Source organism: Podarcis liolepis (genome assembly GCF_965112155.1).
Source record: "Podarcis liolepis genome assembly, chromosome: 7".
Taxonomy (NCBI): domain Eukaryota; kingdom Metazoa; phylum Chordata; class Lepidosauria; order Squamata; family Lacertidae; genus Podarcis; species Podarcis liolepis.
Window position 1 is genome coordinate 22,565,032 of NC_139561.1, and position 26,192 is coordinate 22,591,223.

Genomic DNA, 26,192 nt, shown 5'->3' on the forward strand with positions numbered 1-26,192 from the left:
AACAGCTGGGTTTACAGCATTTAGCAGGTGACACTTAAAAAAATGTAAAGATTTTCCTAATGCAATTTAAGTACCCCCCCCAAAAAAAAACATTAAAACAACCCCTGAAGCACAGACATTAATTGCCTATTAATTGCCTCAAATCGAGCCGCTGCTCCAGACACAGCTACAGAATCCAGGGGGGAAGTTGGCAACTCTACTCAAAGCGCAGGAACTTTTTCTCTTTTTCTTTTTTCCAAGGCTAGCATCCCGAGGGACTGGCCTGACCATGCCTGCTTTTTAGCTGTCCGCAATTCCGCGGAGGCTGGCCTAACTTTTTTTAAAAAAGAAAAAAAGTCAGCAGCACCCACAAGAGGGGAAGGAGGGGGGGTGTTGTTCTGCAAGCCACTCCTGTCAGAAAGGATTTACGACTTGGAAAAAGAAAAGGGGAAGAGAGCGAGGGAGAGAGAGACGGAGGAAAAAACTGACTTGGATATTTCGCAAGAGAGCAGGGAGATTTGTCTTCTCTCTCTCTCTCTCTCTTTGCAAAGTCTGGGGAGGGTGGGCATCTCAGCTCAAGGCGAGAGTGGCACAGCAAGCACCAATCTGAATTCTCTCTGCGTGGTCCTCTTAACATGACTGCGCCCAGACTTCCCTTCTGTCTCTCCGGCGGCGTCAAGGTTCTGGGTTTAAGGTAGCTGCGCTCGCAGGAGTTGCTATGAGTTCCAGAGCCCTGCTCTTCCTTCTCTGGCTTCATGTTGCGCTGGGACAAACCCTCCTTCCAAGAGGTGAGTGAGTGGCTGGCTAGGAGAGCGTCTGTTTTCCTCCAGCTCTGAGTTTTGCTGCTTCTTGCCTCTGTGTGTCTTTACTTCTTTATCTTTTTTTTTTTTAAAGAAAAAGGTGCGTTGGGTGTTCTCCAAAGTCAATACTAACTGGAGTTGCTTTCGCACACAACTGCGCTTTCTCTCCTAGGAAATGCCAAGGGAAAGAAAGGGTGCTTAACTTCTATTATTTATTTGTTTATTGCATTTATATACAGTACCCTCTTTTCCTCCAAGGAGATCAAAGTGGCAAGCATGGTTCTTCCCCCTCCTCTTATTTTATTTTTCAATTTTTTATACTTTTCAAGTTTATACATTTCACTAATTTTTCAATCATTTTAGCATTTCAGAACTTGACTTCCTTCCCCCTCTTTGTGCGGTTCCTTAAATTTATTTTTAATATCCTCTGCATATCCAAATTAACTCAATTTGCTCATTTATTCTTCTACTTTAAATATATACTCTTATAAAACTGCAGGTTATTACAACATGGCAGGATTATTCCCCCTCCTCATTCATTCCCCGCAACAACCCTGTGAGGGAGTTTCATCTGAGAGGCAGTGACTGGCTTCCAGTGAGCTTCAGGTCTAAGTAGGAATTTGAACCCTGATCTCCCAGGTCCTGGGAATTGTAGTTCACCCCAACAGAACTGCAATTCCCAGCACCCTTAACAAACTACAGTTCCCAGAATTCTTTGGGGGGGGGAGCCATTAACTTTCAATGTGCTGTACAGTGGTACCTCGGGTTACATACGCTTCAGGTTACATACGCTTCAGGTTACAGACTCCGCTAACCCAGAAATAGTGCTTCAGGTTAAGAACTTTGCTTCAGGATGAGAACAGAAATTGTGCTCATGTGGCGCGGCGGCAGCGGGAGGCCCCATCAGCTAAAGTGGTGCTTCAGGTTAAGAACAGTTTCAGGTTAAGTACGGACCTCCAGAACGAATTAAGTATTTAACCCGGGCTACCACTGCATTTGTTTATTTCATTTATATCCCATCTTTTTCTCCAAGGAGCTCAAAGTGGCATACGTAATTCTCCCCCTCCTCATTTGTCCCCCACAACAACCCTATGAGGTCAGCTGGGCTGAGAGTCTGTGATTGGCTTCCAAGATTACCCGCAGTGAGCTTCATGGCTTAGTGGGGGGATTTGAACCCTGGTCTCCCAGGTCCTAGTCTGACACTCTAACCAATGCACCACACTGCCTCTTCTTGAGACAGCTTCTTATTTTCCTAACGCACCCCCCCCCTCACTGCACCTATGCTCACAGTTAGGAGTGTAACGCTCTCAGAGAAACTGAGATGAAAAGATGCTGTCCGTTATTTACACAGCGTCGGCCACATGCGCAACGTTGCAGAGAGTCACGTAGGCAAACAAACAAACAACAAATCTCTGCCCCAGTGAACTTACAGTCTCTGCTTCCTTGGTTCCCACCACCAGAGGAATGCAGGCCAATGCAGTGACGTGTATTTTACAACTTTGTTTCGGTGGGTGATTGTTAAGAGGGTTGTGTCTTGATGGGAGACTAAAGGATGCTTCCAGAGACTTGATGCTATTTTGCAGGTGTGATTTCATCACGTCTCAGGAAATTTAGGCTGTGCCATGAAAGTTGCTTTGGTATTTCCCCACCAAAACTGAATTTATTTTTTTGCAATAAGGAAAGTGATGGGGAGATGTGCGTTAAGGTTTCTCAAGGCAACACCGTTGAACCCCTCTGCAAACATATCTGGAATGAACACTCAGTAAATCGCTGGCAAGTTTTGTGCAAGCAAATTGGGCTGAATTCTCAGTCAACAGGTCGCTCTGAAGCACTAAGGTGCTTTTTAACAAGCTAATAAGGCAGTTTCTGAACATTTGGCAAAGTCCCTTTCAGTTAGTCCAAGCCAAACAGTTTGCTGCCGGAAGATAAGTCCCATCTGCTGTGGAATTTGACATGGCCACATGTTGTTTTGCGGGTAAACCACCGACAGCACCACAGCTACTGGTAAACAAGACATCCCTGCTGGGATGGTTCCTGCTAGGAATTATAGCCAGTGTGGTGTAGAGGTTAGACTGCCGGACTAGGACCTGGGAGACCAGGGTTCGATTCCCCACTCAGCTGGGAAGGTTGGGCCAGTCACTATCTCTCAGCCTAGTCTTCCCCACAGGGCTGTTGTGAGAATAAAATGGGGGAGAGGGAGAACCCAAGGCACCGCTTTGCACTCATTGGAGGAACGATGAGCTATAGATATATTGAATCAAAATAAATTAGGAGACATCGAGAATCATAGAATTGTAAAGTTGGAAGGGACCCCAAGATTCACCTAATCCAACCCCCTGCGATGCACGACTGCTTGAACACGTAAAGAGAATAATATCAATAATAATAAATGTTGTTAATAATAAATATAAATCATAATAATGGGTTATAGCCGATGCTAGTCCTGCTGGGAGTAGACTCATTGAAATTAAGGAACCTTAGTTAGTAAGGACCATTGATTTCTATGTGACTGAAACTGATCTCAAACTGATTTTAAATAGTATGGGTTGTATTCTGGTCCTAGTCAGAGTAAACCCATTGGAATTAATAGCCATGACTCACTTAAGTCTGTTGATTTCAGAGGGGTTTGTTCAGACATTGGATACAACCCATGTAAGAATAATGTAACCATGTAATAAAAATTAAAAAGAAGGAGACTTTGCAGGTGGTGGTGGGAATTGAGAACAACTTGTTGAACGTGTAAAGTTGGACAGGAGAGTTCCTGCTAACGCTCACCATTTAGAGAGAGCTTTTAAATTTGGCATTCTATGCATTTTGTCCTCAGTGGTTCTCAAACACTTTGAGGCTACTCAGCACTATTTTTCTGGGGAAAGAGGTGCTGGAACTTATCAGGAACACCTCCCTTGCTCTTTTGGAATGGCAATGGCGCCCACCTGAGAGGTGCAGGAGCTGAGCTCCTCTGAGTTCCGGCTGACAAAAAGTCCTGGGGCCGCCACCCCAGTGGCGTAGCATGGGGGGTGCAGGGGGGGCCGGCCGCACCGGGCGCAACATCTGGGGGTTAGGGTTAAGGGGCGCAAATCCATGGGTAAGGGGGCGCAAATCCATGGGTTAGGGGGCGCAAATTACTTGCCTTGCCCCGGGTGCTGACAACCCACGCTACGCCACTGCGCCACCCCCTTGGTGCCAGAAAGTCATCCTCACTGGCCCCTACCCTATAAAAAGCATTATTCAGAATCGCAGTTTGGACAACCTGCTGAGGACGATAACAGCACAATAAAATTCAAAACAGTCACAGTTAATTGCGCACTTATTCAGAATCCAATTAAAACTATTTAGTTTAATGAATTCAGCCAAATTGAGGGACTTGATCCAGTGTTACATGCTTTCCAAAGTCTGATAGTCGTTTACACCTCCGATGCCCCCCTGCCACCCACTTGCCTCTTAGCTGCCCCCTAAATAACCCCACTGCCCCCCCCCGGCAGGTAGTACTGCCCCCTTTGGGAAACACTCCCCCCAATTTTTTTTATTCATTTTATAACACAACTAAACAACACAAACAGAAAAACAAACAGTACAAACAAATTCTTGTCTTATCCTTATTTTTTCTAAACATTGTTAGGTGGGCTTCCCCAAGTCCCCCCATCTGATTTTCATTTAACCTCATCTTTAGTAGTTTACATATATCATAATTTTAAACCATTTTTTATCACGCTTACTTTTACCATAAAATCTTCACATTTTATCACTTACAAATAATACTGTTTTAAAATGCACTATCTTCTACTTCTAACACTACAGCCTATATCCACTTCCAAATCTAGTCTAAGATTTAAATATTAACATATTTTTTCAAATATTCTTTAAACTTCTTCCAATCTTCTTCCACCGTCTCTTCTCTCTGGTCTCAGAGTCTCCCAGACAGTTCGGCAAGTTCCATATAGTCCATCATCTTCATCTGCCATCCTTCGATAGTTGGTAAATCTTGTTTCTTCCAATTCTTCGCTAGCAATATTCTCGCAGCTGTTGTGGCATGCAGAAAAAAGTAACATCCTTTGGGGGGATTTCAACCCCGGGAAACACTTCTTGATAAATAAACATGTGGTCATTTAACTGGAGATAGCAAGGAATGGATTGACCTTGGGGCCTTCCTTTTCCAAAGCATGGGCTCTATCACTCAGCAAAATCCTTCAAAGGGGTCTGAAAGGTCCTCAGATTTATCAGGGACTGACCTGGAGATTGTGACCCTGATACAAGGCAGGCCAGTTTTGCACACAACGCAACACTGGTTCTAATATGCAGCCAGACCCTTTTTGTGCAGTGTGGAAATACAACTTATTTTGCAACCAGTGATGTGAATCACAAGGAACTCGGTTGTGTACTTAAAGCAGACTTTGCCAATCTGGTGCATTCCAGATATTGAGGAGTACAGTTCCCGAAAGGTTTTTCTGCTCTCCTGCAAATCTTGGGGGCTCCTCCTGTTAGCAACACCACTTAAATAACCCAGACAGTGCCCAGAGAGAAAAGAAATCCTGACAACGCTTTACCAGAATTGCAGTCATCATCATTTTATTATGTATACCCTGTTTTTCCTTAACATGAAGCTTCACTCCACAGATGAGGAACCTTTCTTAGACTGAGGGCCACATTCCCTTCTGGGTAACCTTCCAAGGGCCACATGCTGGCGGTGGGTGGGGCCAGAGGCAAAAATGGGCGGAGCAACAACTGTGAAATTCTTACCTCTGTACATTCCTCTCTCTCTGTCCAAGCAAGAGTTCAAGGGCCCATTCCAGCCAGGCAAAAACCTTCAAGGAGGGTCCGGGGCAAGGCCAGTTAGAGAGGTGAGGCCTGAGGAGGGGGAAGAGTCCTGAGGGCCAGCTAGAGAGGTCTGGAGGGTGTCATCTGGGTGCTGGGCCTGAGTTGCAAGGAAAGGCCAGCAGAGAATGAGCAGAGGGTTAGGGTTGAATCCTGACAAGAGAGAAGTACTGTTTTGGGGGGACAGGGGGTTAGCAGGCGTGGGAGATTCCCTGGTTCTGAATGGGATAACTGTGCCCCTGAAGAGCCAGGTGTGCAGCCTGGGAGTCATCTTGGACTCACAGCTGTCCATGGAGGCGCAGGTCAATTCTGTGTCCAGGGCAGCTGTCTACCAGCTCCATCTGGTACGCTGGCTGAGACCCTACCTGCCCGCAGACTGTCTCACCAGAGTGGTGCATTCTCTGGTTATTTCCCACTTGGACTACTGCAACGCGCTCTACATGGGGCTACCTTTGAAGGTGACCCGGAAACTACAACTAATCCAGAATGCGGCAGCTAGACTGGTGACTGGGAGTGGCTGCTAAGACCATATAACACTGGTTTTGAAAGACCTACATTGGCTCCCAGTACGTTTCCGACCACAATTCAAAGTGTTGGTACTGACCTTTAAAGCCCTAAACGGCCTTGGCCCAGTATACCTGAAGGAGCGTCTCCACCCCCATCGTTCTGCCTGGACACTGACGTCCAGCGCCAAGGGCCTTCTGGCGGTTCCCTTACTGCAAGAAGTGACATTACAGGGAACCAGGCAGAGGGCCTTCTTGGTTGTGACGCCCACCCTGTGGAACGCCCTCCCATCAGATGTCAAGGAAGTAAACAACTATCTGACTTTTAGAAGACATCTGAAGGCAGCCCTGTTTAGGGAAGCTTTTAATGTTTGATGTTTTATTGTGTTTTTAAGATTCTGTTGGGAGCTGCCCAGAGTGGCTGGGGAGACCTAGCCGGATGGGTGCGGTAGAAATAATATATTATTATTATTATTATTATTATTATTATTATTATTATTATTAGCCTCGTAAACTGAGCTGCTTCTGTGCTTGTTTTCTGACACCCAAGAGGGGATGGAACACACAGCTCTGGCGCTGTGCCGGGATTCCTCCCGCCTCTGGCTGCCCACATTGCTGTTGCATTGTTGATTGCCCTCTGCCACCCATTTGCCTGCTATTATGGAAACACAGAGCACTGGGCTGATGCAGCTGTGTTTTGCAACAGAAACCCTTAGCCCGGCAGCAGAAGTACATTACACATACAGAGAGAGGGAGAGAGACAAAACTGAGTTGCTGCACCAAAACTCTAAGGGCTGAACAAGACTTCTGTAGCAGCAGCTACAAAATTACTCAGCGTGGCACTTATGTGAGTGGAACTGACTGTAGGGTTTTTGTTATGTAAACTTCAGCTGCTGGGGAAGCCTGAGCACCCTCAGGACTATGGGGTGGGTGGATGAAGAGGGTTGAATTTAACTCTTCGTTTCCTTTACATGGTCACAACAAATATTGCCTCTCCTCTTGTCTGCACTTCTTCCCACATGCTTGAAAGGCAGGCAGCAGGTCATGGAGACAGTTGATATTGTGTCTCCCTGGCAGGTAGAGAGATCTGCTCAGATTTCCTCAGGACTATTTCTGTGGCATGGTGGTTTATAGTGCTGGACTAAGTCCTGGGTTCAAATCCCCCGCCTAGCTGGATGACCTCAGGCCAGTCGCTATCTCTCAGCCTAAACTACCTCACAGGGTTGTTGTGAGGATAAAATGGGGGAGTGGTGGGAACCATGCACACCACCCTTGAGCTGCTTGGACGAAAGGCAGGATGAAAATGTAATAATAAAAATAATAATTAAAAAGATTACAGGGAAAAGCAACACATTCCTTCAGCTAATGTTGTGTCTGGATGTCAGCTAGAGAAGCCACCAGCCTAAGGTCCACTTTTAAAGTGGTATCATACCACTATGAAGAGTCATGGCTTCCCCCCAAAGAATCCTGGGAACTGTAGTTTGTTAAGGATGCTGAGAGTTCTTAGAGCTACAATTCCCAGAGTGGCTTAGCAATCAATCCCTCTGAGAATTGCAGTAGTGTGAGGGGATTGGTGGGGAGAGGGATATCCTGACCAGCAGAAATGAGAAAACAAAGGATGAGTACAGCCCTCCGTGTCTAATTGAGCTTCGATGGGTGCCTGGATGTCTGCAGCTTGTCTTTCCCCGGGCACTGGCAACCCACGCTATGTCACTGAACAAAAGTCCTGCTGGATCAGAGCAAGTCTCCATTTCCTCCCAGTGTCCTGTTTCCCACAGTGGCTTCCACGAAAGAGGCCACGAAGGCAGCCACCCTCTCCTGCTGTTGTTCTCCAGCAATCGGTATTCAGAGATAGGCTGCTTTTGAACATGCAGGATCTATTTAGCCATACCTGGCTCACAGCCAGAGGTGCACTTTTCATCCTCTTTGCTTTCCTCTGCTTGATCTCGGCCGCTTTTGCCACGCATCGCAGCAGGGAGGCCCACAAGTAGATAAATTATTGTTCCATCCGCCTCGCTCTTTCAGATCAGCTGGCAGCATCAGATCAGATCTGGCTCTGCTCTGAGATAGTTGTCAGCATCAAGCATCATTAGAACAGACCCGGCTGCTTCTGTTTGGGGGGCTTTTTGGAAAACCCGACCGTTCCTTCTGGCAAGGCTGAACTCCAGGACTGGGATCGTAAAGCACAGCTCCAAAAAACACCAAGAGCCAATTGGCTCCAGGCGCACTTCACAGAGCAAGAGACCGCTTTGCCCCCTCTCTATATTATTATGGGGAATGTGACGGTTTAATTGGCAGCCAGCAACCTGGAATCATAAAGCTGGGAGATGGAAAGCCAAGACATTAATGAAGTGGGCTTTTCATCCTCCAGAATATCCCCAAATTAGGCCCGTATAGCAGCTTCTAGTCAGCAAGTCTGGGCTTCGAACCCTATAAAAAAGAAAGGAAAAGGAAACTCTCCCTACTGGAGCCACAGAACAGCTCATCTCCCCCAACTGGGGTCTGTTTTGCTTACAGCATGTTTACATGGACAGATGTACCACTGCATCAGCTGCAGTGCATCTGCTTTGCATGCAGAAGGGCGCGGGTTCAATCTCTGCCATCTCCAGGTAGGGACTAGGAATGGTCCCCTCTCTCAACGTCCAAAGAGCTCCTGCCTGTCCGTGTCGACAATACTGAGCTATCTGTGTGACGTTGGCTACGACTTGCCCTGTTAACCCACAGACACCTTCGTTCAGTAGATGAATCAATTAACCCACTAAGCCTTGCAGAATTGGTCAAACGATCTTTCATCCGTCCTGGTTTTTAAAGCATGTCATTGTATTGATCAGGGAGGTGATGGAGGTTTGAGGTAGCTTTGGATATGACAGAACAGGAGTGGGCCACCTTTTTGTAGACAGGGGGCCGTATTCCCTTCCAGACAACCTTCCAGGGGCCATTCACCACTGGTGGGCGGGGCCAGAGGAACAAGTGGGCGGGACAGTAAATGTCAATGAAGGCTGGTTTCTACGCACCCCTCTTTCTATCCTTGCAAGCAAGCAAGAGGCATTCGTAGAGTTTAAGGACATGTCCCAAGCCCTCAAGCGGGGAAGCAAGGCAGTACCGTAAGCGGTGTGCCACGGGGAGAGTCCTGAGGGCCAGACAGAAAGCCCTGGAGGGCCAAACGTGGCCTGAGGTTCCTCTTCCCTCTGACAGAACACAAGTTTGAATTGTGTTCAAGTTGCCGCTTCAAACAGACTCTGCCTTCCAGCAGGCAGAGGTGGCTGCGATAGCCCGAGGCAAGGAAGAAACAGCACCTTCTGAGGTTCCATGATGGGATATCAGGCAGTTTGTTTTCTGTTCTTCCTCATCCTACTATCCCTGCTGCTCCCTGCGGTGCTTTGTCATGTAGCTGGTATGCCTTCCTCCCCATCCTTTGATGATTAAGAGACCCAACCTGGAAAGAGGTTAATTAAACAGCTAGGTGGGGCAGCTTCCATTGCCTGAGGAGGGTGTGCCATTAACCGGGGTGGGGTGAGGAACGGCATTGCAGTGATCCCAAGACAGCTGTGTTTTTGGGTCGAGTATTAGGAAGAACCTTCTGGTGGTGAAAGCTGCTCAACAGTGGAGCAGATTTCTTTGGACGCTGGTGAACGCTCCTCTATCGGAGCTATTTTAACAGAGGTTGTAGGGCCACCTGTCAGCGATTCTTTAACTGCGATTCCTGCATCACAGGGGGTTGGACTAGATGACCCTTGGTGTATCTTCCAACTCCATGATTCTGTGATTCTGTGAATGGGCTTTTCTTTATTCCAACCTCAAGCTCTTCACCTAGAGCAGTCTTTGTGATCCTGGCAGCTTCCAGATGATTTGGGACCTCAATGCTCATTACAGTGGTACCTCGGGTTAAGAACTTAATTCGTTCCAGAAGTCCGTTCTTAACCTGAAACAGTTCTTAACCTGAAGCACCACTTTAGCTAGTGGGGCCTCCCGCTGCTGCCACGCCAACGGAGCACGATTTCTGTTCTCATCCTGAAGCAAAGTTCTTAACCCGAGGTACTATTTCTGGGTTAGCGCAGTCTGTAACCTGAAGCGTATGTAACCTGAGGTACCACTGTAGACCCCAGGTTCCTCTGTAGATTAGAGCTGCAGAACCTGCAGAGAATCTCTTTGGAGGAGAATTTGCTCTAGCTGGTTTCGCCTGCATTCAGCAAGTCTGCTCTGGGTAGGGCTAGCATTCATTGGACACAAACCACTGCCTCCAACATTGCTTGGACCCTGCTTGGTTGGGGCTTGGTTGGAGATTATGTGGGGCCGCCCTTGAGACTGACCCAGAAACTCCAGCGGGTGCAGAATGCTGCGGCGAGACTCCTTACAGGGTCCTTGCTGTGGGATCGCATTCACCCAGTGCTATACCAGCTGCACTGGTTCCCGGTGGAGTACAGGATCAGGTTTAAGGTGCTGGTTTTAACATTTAAAACCCTCTATGGCCTAGGACCCTCATACCTACGGGACCGCCTCTCCTGGTATGTCCCACGGAGGACCTTACGGTCTTCAAATAAAAACATCTTGGAGATCCCGGGCCACAGGGAGGTTAGGCTGGCCTCAACCAGAGCCAGGGCTTTTTCGGCCGTGGCCCCAATTTGGTGGAATGCTCTGTCACAAGAGACTAGGGCCCTGTAGGACTTGACATCTTTCCGCAGGGCCTGGAAGACAGAGCTGTTCCACCAGGCCTTTGGCCAAGGCACAGTCTGACCCCCTCCTTCGGTAATCCTCACAGAACTCTAGCCCAATGGTTGCCATGAATTTGATTTTAGAATGAGTTGATTTTAGAATGCATTTCAATTAATTGATGGTGATTTTATGTAAATTACGTTACTTTTATTGTTGTTAGCCGCTCTGAGCCCGGCTTCAGCTGGGGAGGGCGGGATATAAATAAATTATCATCATCATCATCATTATTTGGTTGGCCACTGTGAGAACAGGATTCATGTCTTGATCCAGCAGGGCTCGTCATATGTTCTTATGAAACTGGAAAGAGAGCAAAGCCATTGCTGGTCTCTTAAGTAGAACAGATGAACAGGGCCTGTTTCCCTATATTTCCTCTGCTGCCATGCTTGATGGAATAGCTGCTGGTATCGCCACATTCTAAACATGCAAAGGATTGCAAATTTAAACCAGCACTTTAAATTTTGCTGGCAAACTGATAGCTAGCAAATGCAGATCTTGTAAGACCAGGGCAATGCGATTTGATCTTTGGACCTCATGTAACAACGTGCTGGCTGCATTCTTGACCAAGTTGACATTTCCAGGCTACTTTTCAAGGCAGCCCCACAAGAAAGCAGAGAGATCTTATCTTTGAAAGGTCAGTCACACAGTCTGAAGAAAGATTGGGGTGGCTGGGCAGGCAGGGAATGCAAGCAGGTTGCAAATTGGGTCAAACTTTCAGCAATGGGTGGTGCAGGGGAATGGAATTTGGGACTCAGGAATTGGAGGCACCCCCCGGCCTCTCTTTCCAGATCTTGGGGCTCCCCACAAGCGATGCTCCTTGCCAGTCTCCCTAAGTGCTTTCCACCTGGCTGGAATGTCTTTTGAACCACAAAGTCCCTCGCTTGCTAGTACGAAGGATGGAATAATGTTTGTGTGCACGAGAAGTTGTGTAGCAGATTCTGACTTTAGCATGATCTACCATACAAGGCAAGGGCGGAGAATAAATTCAGTTCCGTTCACACTGAAAACCGAATCTCTCAAATTCACACTTTCCGGAATAATATATGCACAGCCCTCCTTCGAAATTCTCACTCATCTGAATTTTGCGACCCAATTCTCCAACCAAACAACATTTCTAAAGGTGCATCTATCAAGGGAAGCTGTGCAGAATTATGAAGATATTAGTGAAAATAACAGAGAGAAGTGAATTCTATCAGGGGAATTGCTTGCAAAAAGGTGTACGTGAATCAAAGCCGCCTCTAAAAATGTGTTCATTGGGCAAAATCTGCATGAAAATTGCTGTAGGAATATGGAGAACTGAATTTAAGATTGGAAGAAAATTAGAAAGTGGGAGAACTGAAGCCAAAAGATCCTTTCATCCCTTGTACAAAAAAAAAAGTTGCATTTGTAGTTGCTCCACCAACTTTTGCCTCAGGCCCCTCCCACCATGGACATGTGACGTAACAGTGGACGGTGTCCCAAGAGGGTCACCAACTGCTTCCACTTGTGAAAGGTTGAAGGGTAGATTGCATTTCTCTTTCCCCTTTTCTTCAGGAGCATTTTTCCCTCTCGTAGTTTCTCCACCAAATGTAATTTAAGGTCCCCGAGAGAGTCTGAGGTTTTCTTTACAGCTGCATATGACCAACCATCCATTTAACAACTGTGGTCAGTTTCCTTCATCTTCCTCCTCCCAGCACACACATTCTTGGCGTGGTAAACCTGAGTCAGTTGCAAGGCCAGCGCTGAAACAATATCCCTGTTTTCCTTCTCTCCATCTCCTAGTGAGGGGCGAATCTATCCGTGTGTGTGTGTGTGTGTGTGTGTGTGTGTGTGTGTGTTTCTGGGCTTTTCGTTCTTCCAGTTCTAAGTTCCATTTTGCACACCAGCTTGCAATTTTTCTGAAAAGTCCTCATAAAAATGCTGCAGCATTTGAGTGTGAATTTCTTCCGATATGCTTAAGAAGCTGCCTTATACTGAGCCAGACCATTGGATCCATTTGATTCAGTATTATCTACACCACGGTTTCCCCAACTTGGATCTCCACCTGCTTTTGGACTACAATTCCCATCATCCCTGATGACTGGTCCTGCTAGCTAGGGATGATGGGAGTATTGGTCCAAAAACAGCAGGAGATTCCCAGGGGTTGGGAAACCCTGTTCTACACTGACCAGTAGCAACTGTCCAGGGTTTCAGACAGGGAACATTCCTGGTTCTAGCTGGAGATACTGTGACTTGAACCCGGCACTCTCTGCATGCTGAGCAGATGCTCAAACACTGAGCATCTACCCCCAAATTCTTCTGTGCAGTTTCTTCTAACAGGCTCATTTTTGCAATCTATTTTTTTCTAGTATAGACGTCTCCCTACACACTTTACCCTAGTATATGCATTTCTGTACATATTACAGTGGTACCTTGGTTTAAGAACAGCCCTGTTTACGAACTATTCAGTTTACGAACTCTGCAAAACCAGAAGTAGTGTCCCGGTTTGCGAACTTTACCTCAGACTAAGAATGGAATCCGAACGGTGGAAGGGCACCGGTGGCAGGAGACCTCATTAGGGAAAGCACGCCTCGGTTTAAGAATGGTTTCAGTTTAAGAACGGACTTCCAGAACGGATTAAGTTCGTCAACCAAGGTACCACTGTATTTCTATTTCTCCTTAGAAAACTCAAGCAAAATCTAAGAGAATCCTCTTTTGACTCTGGTATTTTGACTCTCACAGTTGGCATGCAATGTTCGAAATTCGCCAGGCTCCAGGCGCATTTTGAGCCTGGCTATTGGCCACTTGCAACCCCAGGATGCAGTCTGATGTCTTCACCATCTGGAGACGTATGCCTGGGGGTCCTTGGATCTTGACTGTTTTCACACACTAACAACACATCCTATAGTATTCTCCCCATGATATTTTATCTGCACACTCAGAACGGATTTCAGGAACCCAAAAGTCATATTGAAAAAATACGACTCTCAAGCTGTCTGGCTCCAAAATGGCAACTAGATATTATTCCAGTTTGGCGACTGTAACCCTAGTTTAAGGAGCCATTTGGTGCTTAGCTTATATATCTGAGTTTCTCACACTGTTGACATGTGGTCCCCAACAGAAAACAAAGTTGCCCACCCATAATCTAAAGCAGCATTTCCAAAATATTCCCTGGGTGGAGTGAAAGGGGTTCAACTGGCAGAAGGTGGAATAATGTACCGTATTTTTCGCTCTATAACACGCACCAGACCATAACACGCACGTAGTTTTTTAGAGGAGGAAAACAAGAAAAAAAATATTCTAAACGAAATAGTGGATATATGATTTTTGTGGTTCATGCTGTGGCCACAGACATGTGATCACAGACAGTGAGTTTGGAGTAGCCCAATGCAAAAATCCTGAGGATCCATGTGGATCCATGCTTTGTAACCACGGAGGAGGTTGCAGCAGATCCCCCCCGCGACCCGCAGGCATTCGCTCCATAACACGCACAGACATTTCCCCTTACTTTCTAGGAGGAAAAAAGTGAGTGTTATGGTGCAAAAAATACGGTATTTATTTGTGTTTTTAAGCTGCAGAAAACAATTCACGGTATTATTAGAACTACCCCCCAAATGTTGGTGACACTACCCCTTCTCTGGCAAATATAATTTGGGAGTAGGTTTTCCCATATCCCGCAGCAAACCCCGCTTACAACTGGAGCAAATTGACTTTAGCTTCTTCTCTCCTGTTGACACGTAGGCTGAGGGAACATATTCCCAGCTCGGGACAGTCTGTGGCCCAGCAAATTTCTTGCCTCCGGCAGAGTATGTGACAGGATATATGCCAGGAAGTTTATGGCTGGAGACTTAAATTGCCTTTCATGGCTTCCAGGCACGATTGTCTAGCACAGAGGAGGAAAGGGATTAGTAAAAGCAAGGCACCTGTGGACACGACTTCCTTCAGACTCTGTCTGTTATTCATTGACAAGGCCTCACTGTTGGCTAAGTCATGAGAGCTATATTGTTCTGCATGGTTCTCCATGAGGCTATACCAGATCCATTTCCTTGTGAGAAGACACGTGCTGGATATGTGTGTCCCTTTTTTCGTAATACTATTTTTATTTTGAATAATAGATATTTATCAGAGGTGGGAAACTTCAGTCCTGTGGGGCCAAAAGTGGCCCTTCCAAGTCCCTCGATCAGGCCCTCAGAACTCTCCCCAGGTCACACCCAAATCCCATTTTGTACCCTCTCTCAAGTTTTTTTCCACCTGCCTGGTGAACTCTAGTCATGTCTCTATCCTCCTGGATAGAGAGGGGTGAGTATGGCTGAAGAAACCAGCCTAGAGGGCAAAGGTAAAATTTGCATTCATTGCTCCACCTATTTTGTTCGATTTTTAAAAAAAAATTATTTGGTTGTACATATTGAAAATTATAATCACACCACAACATATCCACAGTTAAATGATTCCTCCGAAACTCTGGACTTCCCACCTTCCCCTCCATGGATTCTGTTGTTAAACCTTTTCTGCTGCATCTTTTTTCAATAATCCAATTTTTTTATAACTCCACTATGTCCATATTTCTTGTTACATTACAAATGTTGTTGCAGTATGCTAGTGTTTTCATCTGCTTACAGTGGTCTTTAGGGTAAATTATAATTTTTTCCCATTCCTTATTAAAGTTTTGGTCTTCCTGGTTCCCGAGCTTTCCGGTCAGTTTTGCCATCTTGGCATAGTCCATCAATTTAATTTGCCATTCTTCTCTGGTAGGGACTTTATCTTCCTTTCATTTCTGGGCTAATAACATCCATTAAGCTATCGTTGCATACATAAAAAGTCTTTTCTGCTCTCTTGGAATTTCAGCACTTACAATTCCTAATAAAAAAGCCACTATGTTGCTGTTTTATAAAAGTTATTTTAAACATTTTCTTTCCAATAATAATAATAATAATCAGGTAGTTGTTTATCTCTTTGACATCTGATGGGAGGGTGTTCCACAGGGTGGGCACCACTACCAAGAAGGCCCTCTGCCTGGTTCCCTGTAGCTTTGCTTCTCACAATGAGGGAACCGCCAGAAGGCCCTCGACACTGGACCTCAGCGTCCGGGCAGAACGGCCAAGGCCGTTTAGGGCTTTAAAGGTCAATGCCAACACTTTGAATTGTGCTCGGAAACGTACTGGGAGCCAATGTAGGTCTTTCAAGACTAGTGTTATGTGGTCCTGGCGGCCACTCCCAGTCACCAGTCTAGCTGCCACATTCTGGATTAGTTGTAGTTTCCGGGTCACCTTCAAAGGTAGCCCCACGTAGAGCGCATTGCAGTATGAATTGCGCATTGCAATTCATTATATATCATTTCCCAGAATGCTTTTACACATCCACCACATATGCTAAAAGGTGCCTTCTTTTTCTTTACATTTCCCGCAGATATTTGTAGTCTTAGTCTTAGACATTTTTGCTAACTTACTAGGAGTTAGATACCAACGGTACATCATTTTCATATAATTTTCTTTCAACGTACAGCATGCCGAGAATTTTAAATCAGCTTTCCATAACCTCTCCCAAGATGAGAGTTGGATATTATGCCCCAAATCCCTCGCATTGCTCTGCCCATTTTGACCCCTGACCCTGCCCACTGCCACCATATGGTCCCCAGAAGCTTGCCCAGAAGGGAATGTGGACCCCAGCCTGTCAGAAGGTCCTCCACCCCTGTTTCAAGGGTGAGAGTTGGAGAGGAGAGAGACTTTGTCCCCCGCTTTGCCCCACTTTCTATCCCTGAGAGCTTTCATGAGGGAAAACTCTTGACGGGACTTTCTGGCTTATTGGGCTGAGGCTTAAGAGATTTTCTCTCTCCCAATGCAGTGTCCTGACTCTCTGTTGATGCCACATGGTGTCAGAAGTGGGATATGGCTTGGGGAGGGGCGTGGCCAGGGAAAGGTCTTGAATGGCCAGGCAGAGAGGCCTGGAGGACCACACTGTGCCCTCCAGGGCCTGGAGGTTCCCCACTCAGAAACAATAATTCCCCCCATAAACAGTCGGAGAGTATGTTGTGGCGGGGAAGGAGTTAACGTTGCCTGGAATGGCAATATGTCCAAGGGGGAAAAGGCAGATGGGATGGGGAGCCTGGCTGGTTCTCTAAGGGGGGAAGGAAAGACCAGGTCACAGGTAAGGAATCACAGCAGCCACAAAACATCCAATCACTGCAGCTGGGAGTGACTTTTCTTGGGAGGGGAATATTTTTTATTTCATTTTATGATGTACAGTGATACCTCGGGTTAAGTACTTAATTCATTCCAGAGGTCCATTTTTAACCTGAAACTGTTCTTAACCTGAAGCACCACTTTAGCTAATGGGGCCTCCAGCTGCCACTGTGCCGCTGGAGCACGATTTCTGTTCTCATCCTGAAGCAAAGTTCTTAACCTGAAGCACTATTTCTGGGTTAGCAGAGTCTGTAACCTGAAGCGTATGTAATCTGAGGTACCACTGCACATACGTAAGACAGAGAGAACAATTACAACAAGAGATGAAAATCTAAAGACCAAACCCAAAAAAATATGCACGTATAACAAGTGCAGTTTCAACATGGGTTAAGTAATGGAGTCTGAGCAATTAAAGAATAAAGAATAAAGAAGGAATATTTGTGCTATTTGATTGAGTACAGTTCCAGATTTTCCAGACTTGCGACGGGGGCTGCCTTGAAAACGGCGGTTCCGCTCTATATGTGATAAAGCAGTCATATTTTAAAAGTGTCTGGAGGTTCCAGACCTTGTTGAAATCTAAAATTATGCGTCATTTGCTCCATTATCACTATATCCCAAAGCCAGTGTTGCTGGGAACAATTTGACCCAGGCAGACCACTTTGCAACAGCAATGATGAAAGATTGTATTACATTTAATGCATGAATTGAGGCAACCGGGAACCTCAGATGGTTGGATATTTTTTTTCCAATCCCTAACAGAACTTTGGATTGAGTGGGTGAGGGAAAAGGTTTGATTTGAGGCCCAAAATCCAATGTGCAAAATTTAAGATTCGTTGCTCAAGCAGGTCAAAGGCCCTGCGCATGTTTAGTCTGATGTAAGCCCCTTTGATCTCAACAGCTCTTACTCCCTAGTAAGATTAGAGCCTACATGTAATGTTTTCTTTATGTTCTGCTTCATTAATTCTCTTATGATTCTTTGTAAAATCTTTTTTTTTATTAAGTTTTACGTTACAAATTTAAATTCAAGCATTAAACACCAACATCGTCATTTAGGATTCCCTGAATCCTCCGCCCTTCCATGGTTACTATTATCCATCTTTTTTCAACTACTTCACTTATTTTCTGTTTTTCTTAAATAACCCATTTTTACCTTAGTTTTTAGTACATTACAAGCGTTACTCAACTGCTGCCAAAGTTTTTAGTTGTTTACAGTGTTCTCTGAGACACATTGTAAATTTCCCCCGTTCCTTCTTAAAGTTCTTCTCTTCCGGGTTTCTGATTTTCCCGGTCAATTCCGCCCTTTCTGCCCCATTAATTCTCATCCTGTGCCTGTTCTAGGTCCTCGTCCCATTGCTCCGGATTTAGAAGGGGACCTTCTCTTCCTCCTGGACAGCTCTGGCAGCGTCTCCTACTACGAATTCTCCCGGGTCAAGGAGTTCATTGCGGACCTCCTCAGGCCATTTGCCTTCGGCCCACACGATGTCCAGACTGGGGTTGTCCACATCAGCACCATGCCCACGATGGAGTTCCCCTTTGACCGCTACCTCTCCACCGGGGCGGTCCAGCATGCCATTCGCAGCATCCAACAGGTGATGGGCGACACCAACACAGGCAAAGCCCTCTCCTTCGCCAAAGACATGCTTTTCAGTGGGAAGGCCGGAGCGCGGGCTGATGTCCCCAAGGTGATGGTGTGGGTGACCGACGGCTTCTCTACAGACGACATCTCCCAGCCAATGCAGCTCCTGAAGGACATGGGGGTCACGGTTTTCATCGTCAGCACCGGGCGTGGGAACTACTTGGAGCTGTCCGCTGCTGCCAGCCAACCTCCGGAGAAACACCTGCATTTTGTGGACGTGGACGACCTGACCATCATTACCAAGGACCTGAGAGACTCCATTGCAGGTAATTGGGTAGCGTGTCAAAACGAACAAATGCTCGGCCAGATCAGAACTAGATCTGTTGGGTCTTGTCTCTGGCCTGCCCAAGTCCCAGAATGCAGTTCGGCAGAAGTCCCAGTACATTGTGGGTACATTAAATTGACACATACACAAAGCCTACTATAATACATAAAAGGTAAAAAGGTAAAGGACCCTGGATGGATAAGTCCAGTCAAAGGTGACTATGGGGTTCATCTCACTTTCAGGCTGAGGGAGCTAGCGTTTGTCCACAGACAGCTTTCCGGGTCATGTGACCAGCATAACTAAACCGCTTCTGGCACAATGGGACACCATAATGGAAGCCAGAACACACAGAAATGTCTTTTACTTTCCCACCGTTTACCTTCCCACCGCAGTGGTACCTATTTATCTACTTGCACTGGTGTGCTTTCAAACTGCTAGGTTGGCAGGAATGGGACAGAGCAACGGGAGCTCACCCCGTCACGGGGATTCGAACCACCGCCCTTCCAATCGGCAAGCCCAAGAAGCTCATCAGTTTAGACCACAGCGCCATCCGGCTCCCTTGGCCTGAAAGCAAGATGAGCGCTGTAACCCTATAGTCGCCTTTGACTGGACTTAACCGTCCAGTCCTTTACCTTTTTTTACCTTATAATACCTAACTATGAATTAAGAATGACTCTCTCAATTTCATTCCTGCAGTTCTGCTTTGAGAGTGGAATCCCATTCATGTCATCTACTTAGAGGTAAATTCCACAGGGTTATCTTCAGTTAAGTCCAACTCAGAGCAGACCCATTGAAACAGATGAACCTAAGTTAGTCATGTCCATTAACATCAATGGGCCTACTCTGAGCAGGATCAGCATCCGCTATACCCCATAGTTTCCAAACTGTGGGTTGTATCCAGTGCTAGACCCATTGGAATGCCTGAGTTAGGCCACATTCACACCATACTATTACAGTGGTACCTTCTTAACCTGAAACTGTTTTAAACCTGAGGTACCACTTTAGCTAATGGGCCTCCCGCTGCTGCCGCGCCGCCACCACACGATTTCTGTTCTCATTCTGAAGCAAAGTTCTTAACCTGAGGTACTATTTCTGGGTTAGCAGAGTCTGTAACCTGAAGCTTCTGTAACCTGAAGCGTCTGTAACCCAAGCTACCACTGTATGCCACTCTAAACAGTTATCTGCATCACCATCATTTGTACCCTGCTTATCTGACTGGGTTGTCCCAGCCACTTTGGGTGGCTTCCAACATATGGCTTCCCCCAAAGGATTCTGGGAGCTGTCATTTGTTAAGGGGTGAGGAGAGCTTTTAAGAGACCCCTTTCCCTCCCCTCCCAGAGCTACAATTCCCAGAGTTCCTAGGGGGAAAGGTAGGACTGTTAAACCACTCAGGAAATTCCAGTGGAAGCAAAAGCAGGGTTGGAAATGGCCAGTGTTTGTGTATCTGCGCCATGCCCAGAATGGAAATAAATTCAACAAACATGATCAGCGATCAATCTTGTCATTGCTTTTAGTCCGCAAACAAGGCACCCACCCACAATTTGAATTACACGTCCTTTGCTTCGAAATGAATGGGGCAGAATAGCATGACAGTGTCGCTTACATGATCCGTTACTTGAGTTACATGATTTCAGCACAGCAGACGATGAGAGGAATAACCTAACTTTTGGCAGAAGACAAACTGGGCACCTAGCGCAGGGCAGAACAGGAAAACGATGCCTTCTTAAATCCCTCTCTTTTAAGAGGTCCATCTTTCGAGAAGGGAATCCAGCGCGCTCCAGGTCACAAGCCTCATTCCCCAAGCAAAGGCCGAAACCCCTTGATCCAGCTTGCTTGCATGTCTATTACCCACAAGGCACCTCCTTGCTCCTTTATTGCTTTCACTCTGGACATTTTCCCTGCAGCTGCAGGCAGTTCTTGGGGCTGCTAATGGTTTGGAAACTCACGAGGGTTACCATGGAGCTGGGGAAGCTTCCAGCCATTCCTTGGCACCTTTGTGCTCCTTAATCTTAGGGGATGGTTTTTATTTCATGTATTTTTATTATTTTTTAAAGTCCCTTCTGCAGCTAAAGTCTTTCCTCAGTCTTGTTTTGCTCCACAGCTCTGGCACAAATTCATTTCACCAGGAATAATAATAATAATAATAATAATAATAATAATAATAATAATAATAATATTTTTATACCCTTCCCATCTGGTTAGGTTTCCACAGCCACTCTGAGCGGCTCCCAACAGAATATTAATAATGATGATGATGATGATAAAACAACAAAACATCAAACATTAAAAACTTCCCTAAACAGGGCTGCCTTCAGATGTCTTCTAAAAGTAAGGTAGTTGTTTATTTCCTTGACATCTGGTGGGAGGGCGTTCCACAGGGTGGGCGCCACCACCGAGAAGGCCCTCTGCCTGGTTCCCTGTAACTTCGCTTTTAGCTGTGAGGGAACAGCTAGAAGGCCCTTGGCGCTGAACCTCAGTGTCTGGGCTGAACGATGGGGCTGGCGACGCTCCTTCAGGTATACTGGGCCGAGGCCGTTTAGGGCTTTAAAGGTCAGCACCAACACTTTGAATTGTGCTCAGAAACATCCTGGAAGCCAATGTAGGTCTTTCAAGACCTGTGTTATATGGTCCTCTCAGCAGCCACTCCCAGTCAGCAGCCCAACTGACTTTGAGGGACACCTTCAAAGGTAGCCCTATATAGAGCACATTGCAGTAGTCCAAGCGGGAGATAACCAGAGCATGCACCACTCTGGCAAGACAGTGCGCAGGCAAGTAGGGTCTCAGCCGGCGTACCAGATGGAGCTGGTAGACAGCTGCCCTGGACACAGAATTGACCTGCACCTCCAAGGACAGCTATGAGTCAGCCATGGCCCAATTGGGGCCCACTAATCTTTGCCTCTCCAGCCATGTTGCTGGATGATGATGTCACTGGGTGATGACAGCCAATGTGACGTCAGCTGATGGGCAGGGCTCACTCCTCCTTGACCAGCAAGTTTGGACTCTCCACTTGTCAACTGGGGAGTGGAGGGTCTAAATCCTGTGGGAAAAGCACTTGGGAGTTAGACTCCTCCATCCATCCCTTGGGTCAAGTCTAACAGATGAGCAGGAGCGCCCACTGATCAGTCAGTCAGCTGACATCATGTGGCCCTCCAAGTTTACCTCTCTGGCCCTCAGAACTGTACCCAGGCCACACACCCTTCCCCTCGGCTCCCCACACCCTCCCTGCCCCACACCTCCAGTATGGCTTTCATGAGCGTCCCAGAACTCTGCTCCTTCTTGCTTTCAAAGCACTTAAAAACCGTTCAAGATTTAAACGTCTCTCAGCAGTGTACAGCATAAAAAGAAGGAACGGCATCGTTAACACAGAATGACAGCAAAAATACCAGCAAAGTAAAATCATGCAAGAATAAAATGAATAGGAATTTAAAAGGATAAAAAAATATATATCTTGCTTGTTTGGATGTCGAATAGAGACGGGGGGGGGGGGGCGGACTGTTAGTCTGTATGAAAAGCAGCTTAGTGCCCAAAGGTAATAATCAGATTTGTTGCTCCCCCCCACTCCCCCTTGGATGGAGAAAGGTTCCAGGAAACTGTTCTCTGTCCATTCAAGCACTCTGTTCAAGAAAGGTCTGGCCTTGGGAGGTTAACAATCTCCACTGCCATGGAAACCTCTGTGGCCCTTGACTCATTTGCAGCACATGGCTGCGGCCTTCAGAGCAATAGGGGGGGGGGCTTCCATTTTTCACCCCAAGGCCATTCCCCATCTTGCACCCACTGACACCCATCAGGATTCCTCTGAGCAGATAAAGCCGTCCTCGCCAAGCTGGTGCCCTCCAATGTCTGGTCTCCCAAACCCGCTGGAGGGCACCAGGTCGGCAAAGGCTGCTGCAAAGCCACAGATCAGAATGATGACCAGCTTCTGAGCTGCAGGGCTAGGAGGGCGTCCGAACCACCCAGACTTGGCTGCCCAGGAAGACGCCCAGAAGTTGCACTATGATATCATAGGAGGCCTTTTTTTTCAAAGGCCCCCTTTGTCAAGAGGCACAAGGCGGGCATTGTTCCGTCAAGCTGGGCTGGTTTCTCCTTGAATTCCCCGCATCTGCCAGCAGCTGGTTGGCATTGCCCGCAGGGCTGGCTCAGCTCAAGCCAAAGCTTCCTGGCTGCCCATCCCTCCCTGCCCCGCCTCCGTGGACTCCCTTAACCTGGAAGAGACAGAAAAGAAGAATTCTCCTCGGCTGCATGTGATCTGCGCAAAGGGCAGCTTGTGCTTTTCAGAGATAGACACACCACAGGATTTTGGCCTTCCATCAGAGCTGGGTTTCAGGGAGCACAACCAGTTTGCCCGTACTGGGTGCTGAGCTGAGATGGTGCCGCAACCATGACGACAACGGAAGGTGAGAGGCAGGAGGCACCAAATTCTGGCATCGCACAGTGAGCTGCTGAAATTTTCAAGCCCAAACTCCATCACTGCTTCCATTCCAGGGTGCAGGATTCCCCCAATACTTTCTGTTCTCTGTTTGCTGTCCCACAGGTGCAAAGAAAGAGAGGGAATGACAGGGCAGGCATAGAATTCTGAGGGTTGTTGAACTCACAGGCTGATATATTATTATTTTGAGATCTGGCAGTAGTGCCCTTTGGGGCTGGTAGGACGGAAAGCAGGGAGCATGACAGTAGGTGGCGCCAGAGCCACTAAAAGGCAGTGCCTACTGGTTCTAGTGTTGTCCCTCTCATCCTCTTCCCTGCTGAGTTCCACAAGGGGCAACACTGAGACTGGACAACCTCTTGGTTGTAAGAAGGCAGGCAGGTGGGGGCTGGCTTGGTGGTGCAGAACCTTTAATAATAATAATAAAATAAAATTTTATTTATGTCCCGCCCACCCCAGTCAAAGCCGGGCTAAAAGTGGCTAACACCAATAAAAGTAACACAGTTTACAGAAAATCACAATCAATTAAAATACATTCTAAAATCAGCCTGAGGGCCACATCTCCTTCCAGGGGCCACATGCCAGTGTGCGGAGGGCCAGAGGCAAAAGTGGGCGAAGCAACCAATATTGCAGCTGTCAGTCTATCTGAACAACTGTGAACGAGGTGCCTTTGACATGGTATTAGATCAGATCCATGCCGTAGATTAATTGAAAGCATGTGGCTTCTCCCAAAGACTCCTGGGAACTGGATTCTGGGGATTGGAGCTACAGGCATTTGCAGGTTTCTAAAGGAGCCATGGGACGTGGGTGGCACTGTGGGTTAAACCAATGAGCCTAGGGCTTGCTGACCAGAAGGTTGGCGGTTCAAATCCCTGTGCCCTCCCATTGCTCGGTCCCTGCTCCTGCCAACCTAGCAGTTCGAAAGCATGTCAAAGTGCAAGTAGATAAATAGGTACCACTCCAGCGGGAAGGTAAACGGCGTTTCCGTGCGCTGCTCTGGTTCGCCAGAAGCGGCTTAGTCATGCTGGCCACATGACCCGGAAGCTGTGCGCCGGCTCCCTCGGCCAGTAAAGTGAGAGGAGCGCCACAACCCCAGAGTCTGTCACGGCTGGACCTAATGGTCAGGGGTCCCTTTACCCTTTTAAAGGAGCCATTTCCTCAGTTTGTGAAGACTGTCTGCAAGCAGGCAAGCAGGCCGCTCACGTTGTGTCCGGGGCGCCTGCCAAGGTTTGATCACCAAGTTGACAGGGAGGCAGGGCGAGTGTCATGCCGAGAAGGAGGTGCAGCAGGAAGGCACGGTCTGAGGTTCACATGCCAATTGCATGTTTGACAACCTGGATTCCACACCCCCCCACACACACTTGTAGCTGCTGCTTCTCAGGCTGAGTGATGTCACCTTTCTTCCCTGGGGCTGTCTGTGTCTGCAGCAACAGACCCGGCCGAGCGAGCACAGACAGCAACGGTGTAATCTCTGTTCCCCTTCCTTTTATAGCAGGGGAGCCCCCTTCATCCTGAGAGCCGCCTTCATTTCTGGGCAACCTTCTGTGGGGGGTGGGGGATGCCAGGGGTGGGTGTGGCAAGAGGCCAAAGTGGGCGGAGCAAGATATGCAAATGTGGGTTTTAAAAACATGCTAAACTACCATATTTTTCGCTCTATAAGACGCACCAGACCACAAGACGCACCTAGTTTTTGGAGGAGGAAAACAAGAAAAAAACTATTCTGAATCTCAGAAGCCAGAACAGCAAGAGGGATCGCTGCGCAGTAAAAGCAGCAATCCCTCTTGCTGTTCTGGCTTCTGGGATAGGTGCACAGCCTGCATTCGCTCCATAAGATGCACACACATTTCCTCTTACTTTTTAGGAGGGAAAAAGTGAGTCTTATAGAGCAAAAAATACGGTAGTTTCTACACACGCGGTCCTTCACTCCTCCTCATTCTTCAGCCAGGCAAGCGATGGACATGATCAGAGTTCCTGCCAGGAGAAAACACTCAAGGAAGTTGCAAAGCGTGTCTGGTGAGGGGGCGTGGCCTGGGGAGAAAATGGGTGTGGCTGGCAAGGGGGTGTGGCCTGGGAAAGGGGGTGTGGCCTGGAGAGGGGGGCTTGGCTGGTGAGGAGGCATGGCCTGGGTCAATATTAACTCAGCGGCAAGAAGGAGGGAGACTAAAAGCCAGATAGAATGTTGAGAAGAAAATGCCCTAGAGTTCGGTTTTTTAAGAGATGCTTTGGAAACAGCTGCTTCAAGGGGGGAGAGCTGCTTACCAGCTCAAAGAGGAGAAACGGCACAAGAAAGCTTTAAGACAATGAGGGTTTGAAGCAGAAAGAGCGAGGACGCTATCAGGCAGAGGTGGTGAGCCTCAGTCTGAAGGGCCAAATCCGGCCATCGGGACTCTCCCCAAGCCACACTCTTCACTGACCTGGCTCAGCAACCTCCTTGGGTGTTTTCACTTAGCTGGAATGTGTGCTTGAACCTCTTGCTTGTCTGGACAGAGGATAGAGAAGGGTGTGTTTAGAAAATAGCCTGTTAAAAACTCCCATTCATCACTTCGCCGCCTATTGCCTCTGGCCCCACCTACCACTTCCACACTTTTCAGTGCAATTCCCTGACACATCCCTTCCAAAAAACAAAAACAAATAAAGGCAATTCCCATCCACACCCAAAGCATTTTTTTATTTTTATCTTTTTTGCACAAGAGCACCAAACCCACCTTAACTGAGCACCCTGCATTTATTTGCCTGTAGGCAGTTGACTCTCATCTGCAAAGTAACCACAATGTGGGTGTACCCACGCTGCGGATGGGAGGACTGAGGCTAAGAGAGAGGAGAGGGACAGGGAGAATTTATGCATCGCCTACAGCTAGCTAGGAAGCAATTAAGTTCCGGTTTCCAAATCTCAGCTACGGAAATGAATGAAGCTTTCAACGTTCTCA

At 47.3% G+C, this 26,192-nt stretch overlaps 1 protein-coding gene across 1 annotated transcript in view; it reads left to right on the top strand.

Moving 5' to 3' along the window:
• The first annotated feature begins 366 nt into the window (after nt 1-366).
• The window catches only part of VWA1 (von Willebrand factor A domain containing 1), a 36,683-nt gene continuing 10,857 nt past the window's right edge, over nt 367-26,192 (top strand). Inside the window, exons 1-2 of the mRNA XM_083513081.1 lie at nt 367-767; nt 18,280-18,843. Of these exons, the coding sequence (XP_083369207.1) occupies nt 698-767; nt 18,280-18,843 (634 nt within the window). The 5' untranslated portion in view covers nt 367-697. The remainder of the gene's footprint in view (nt 768-18,279; nt 18,844-26,192) is intronic.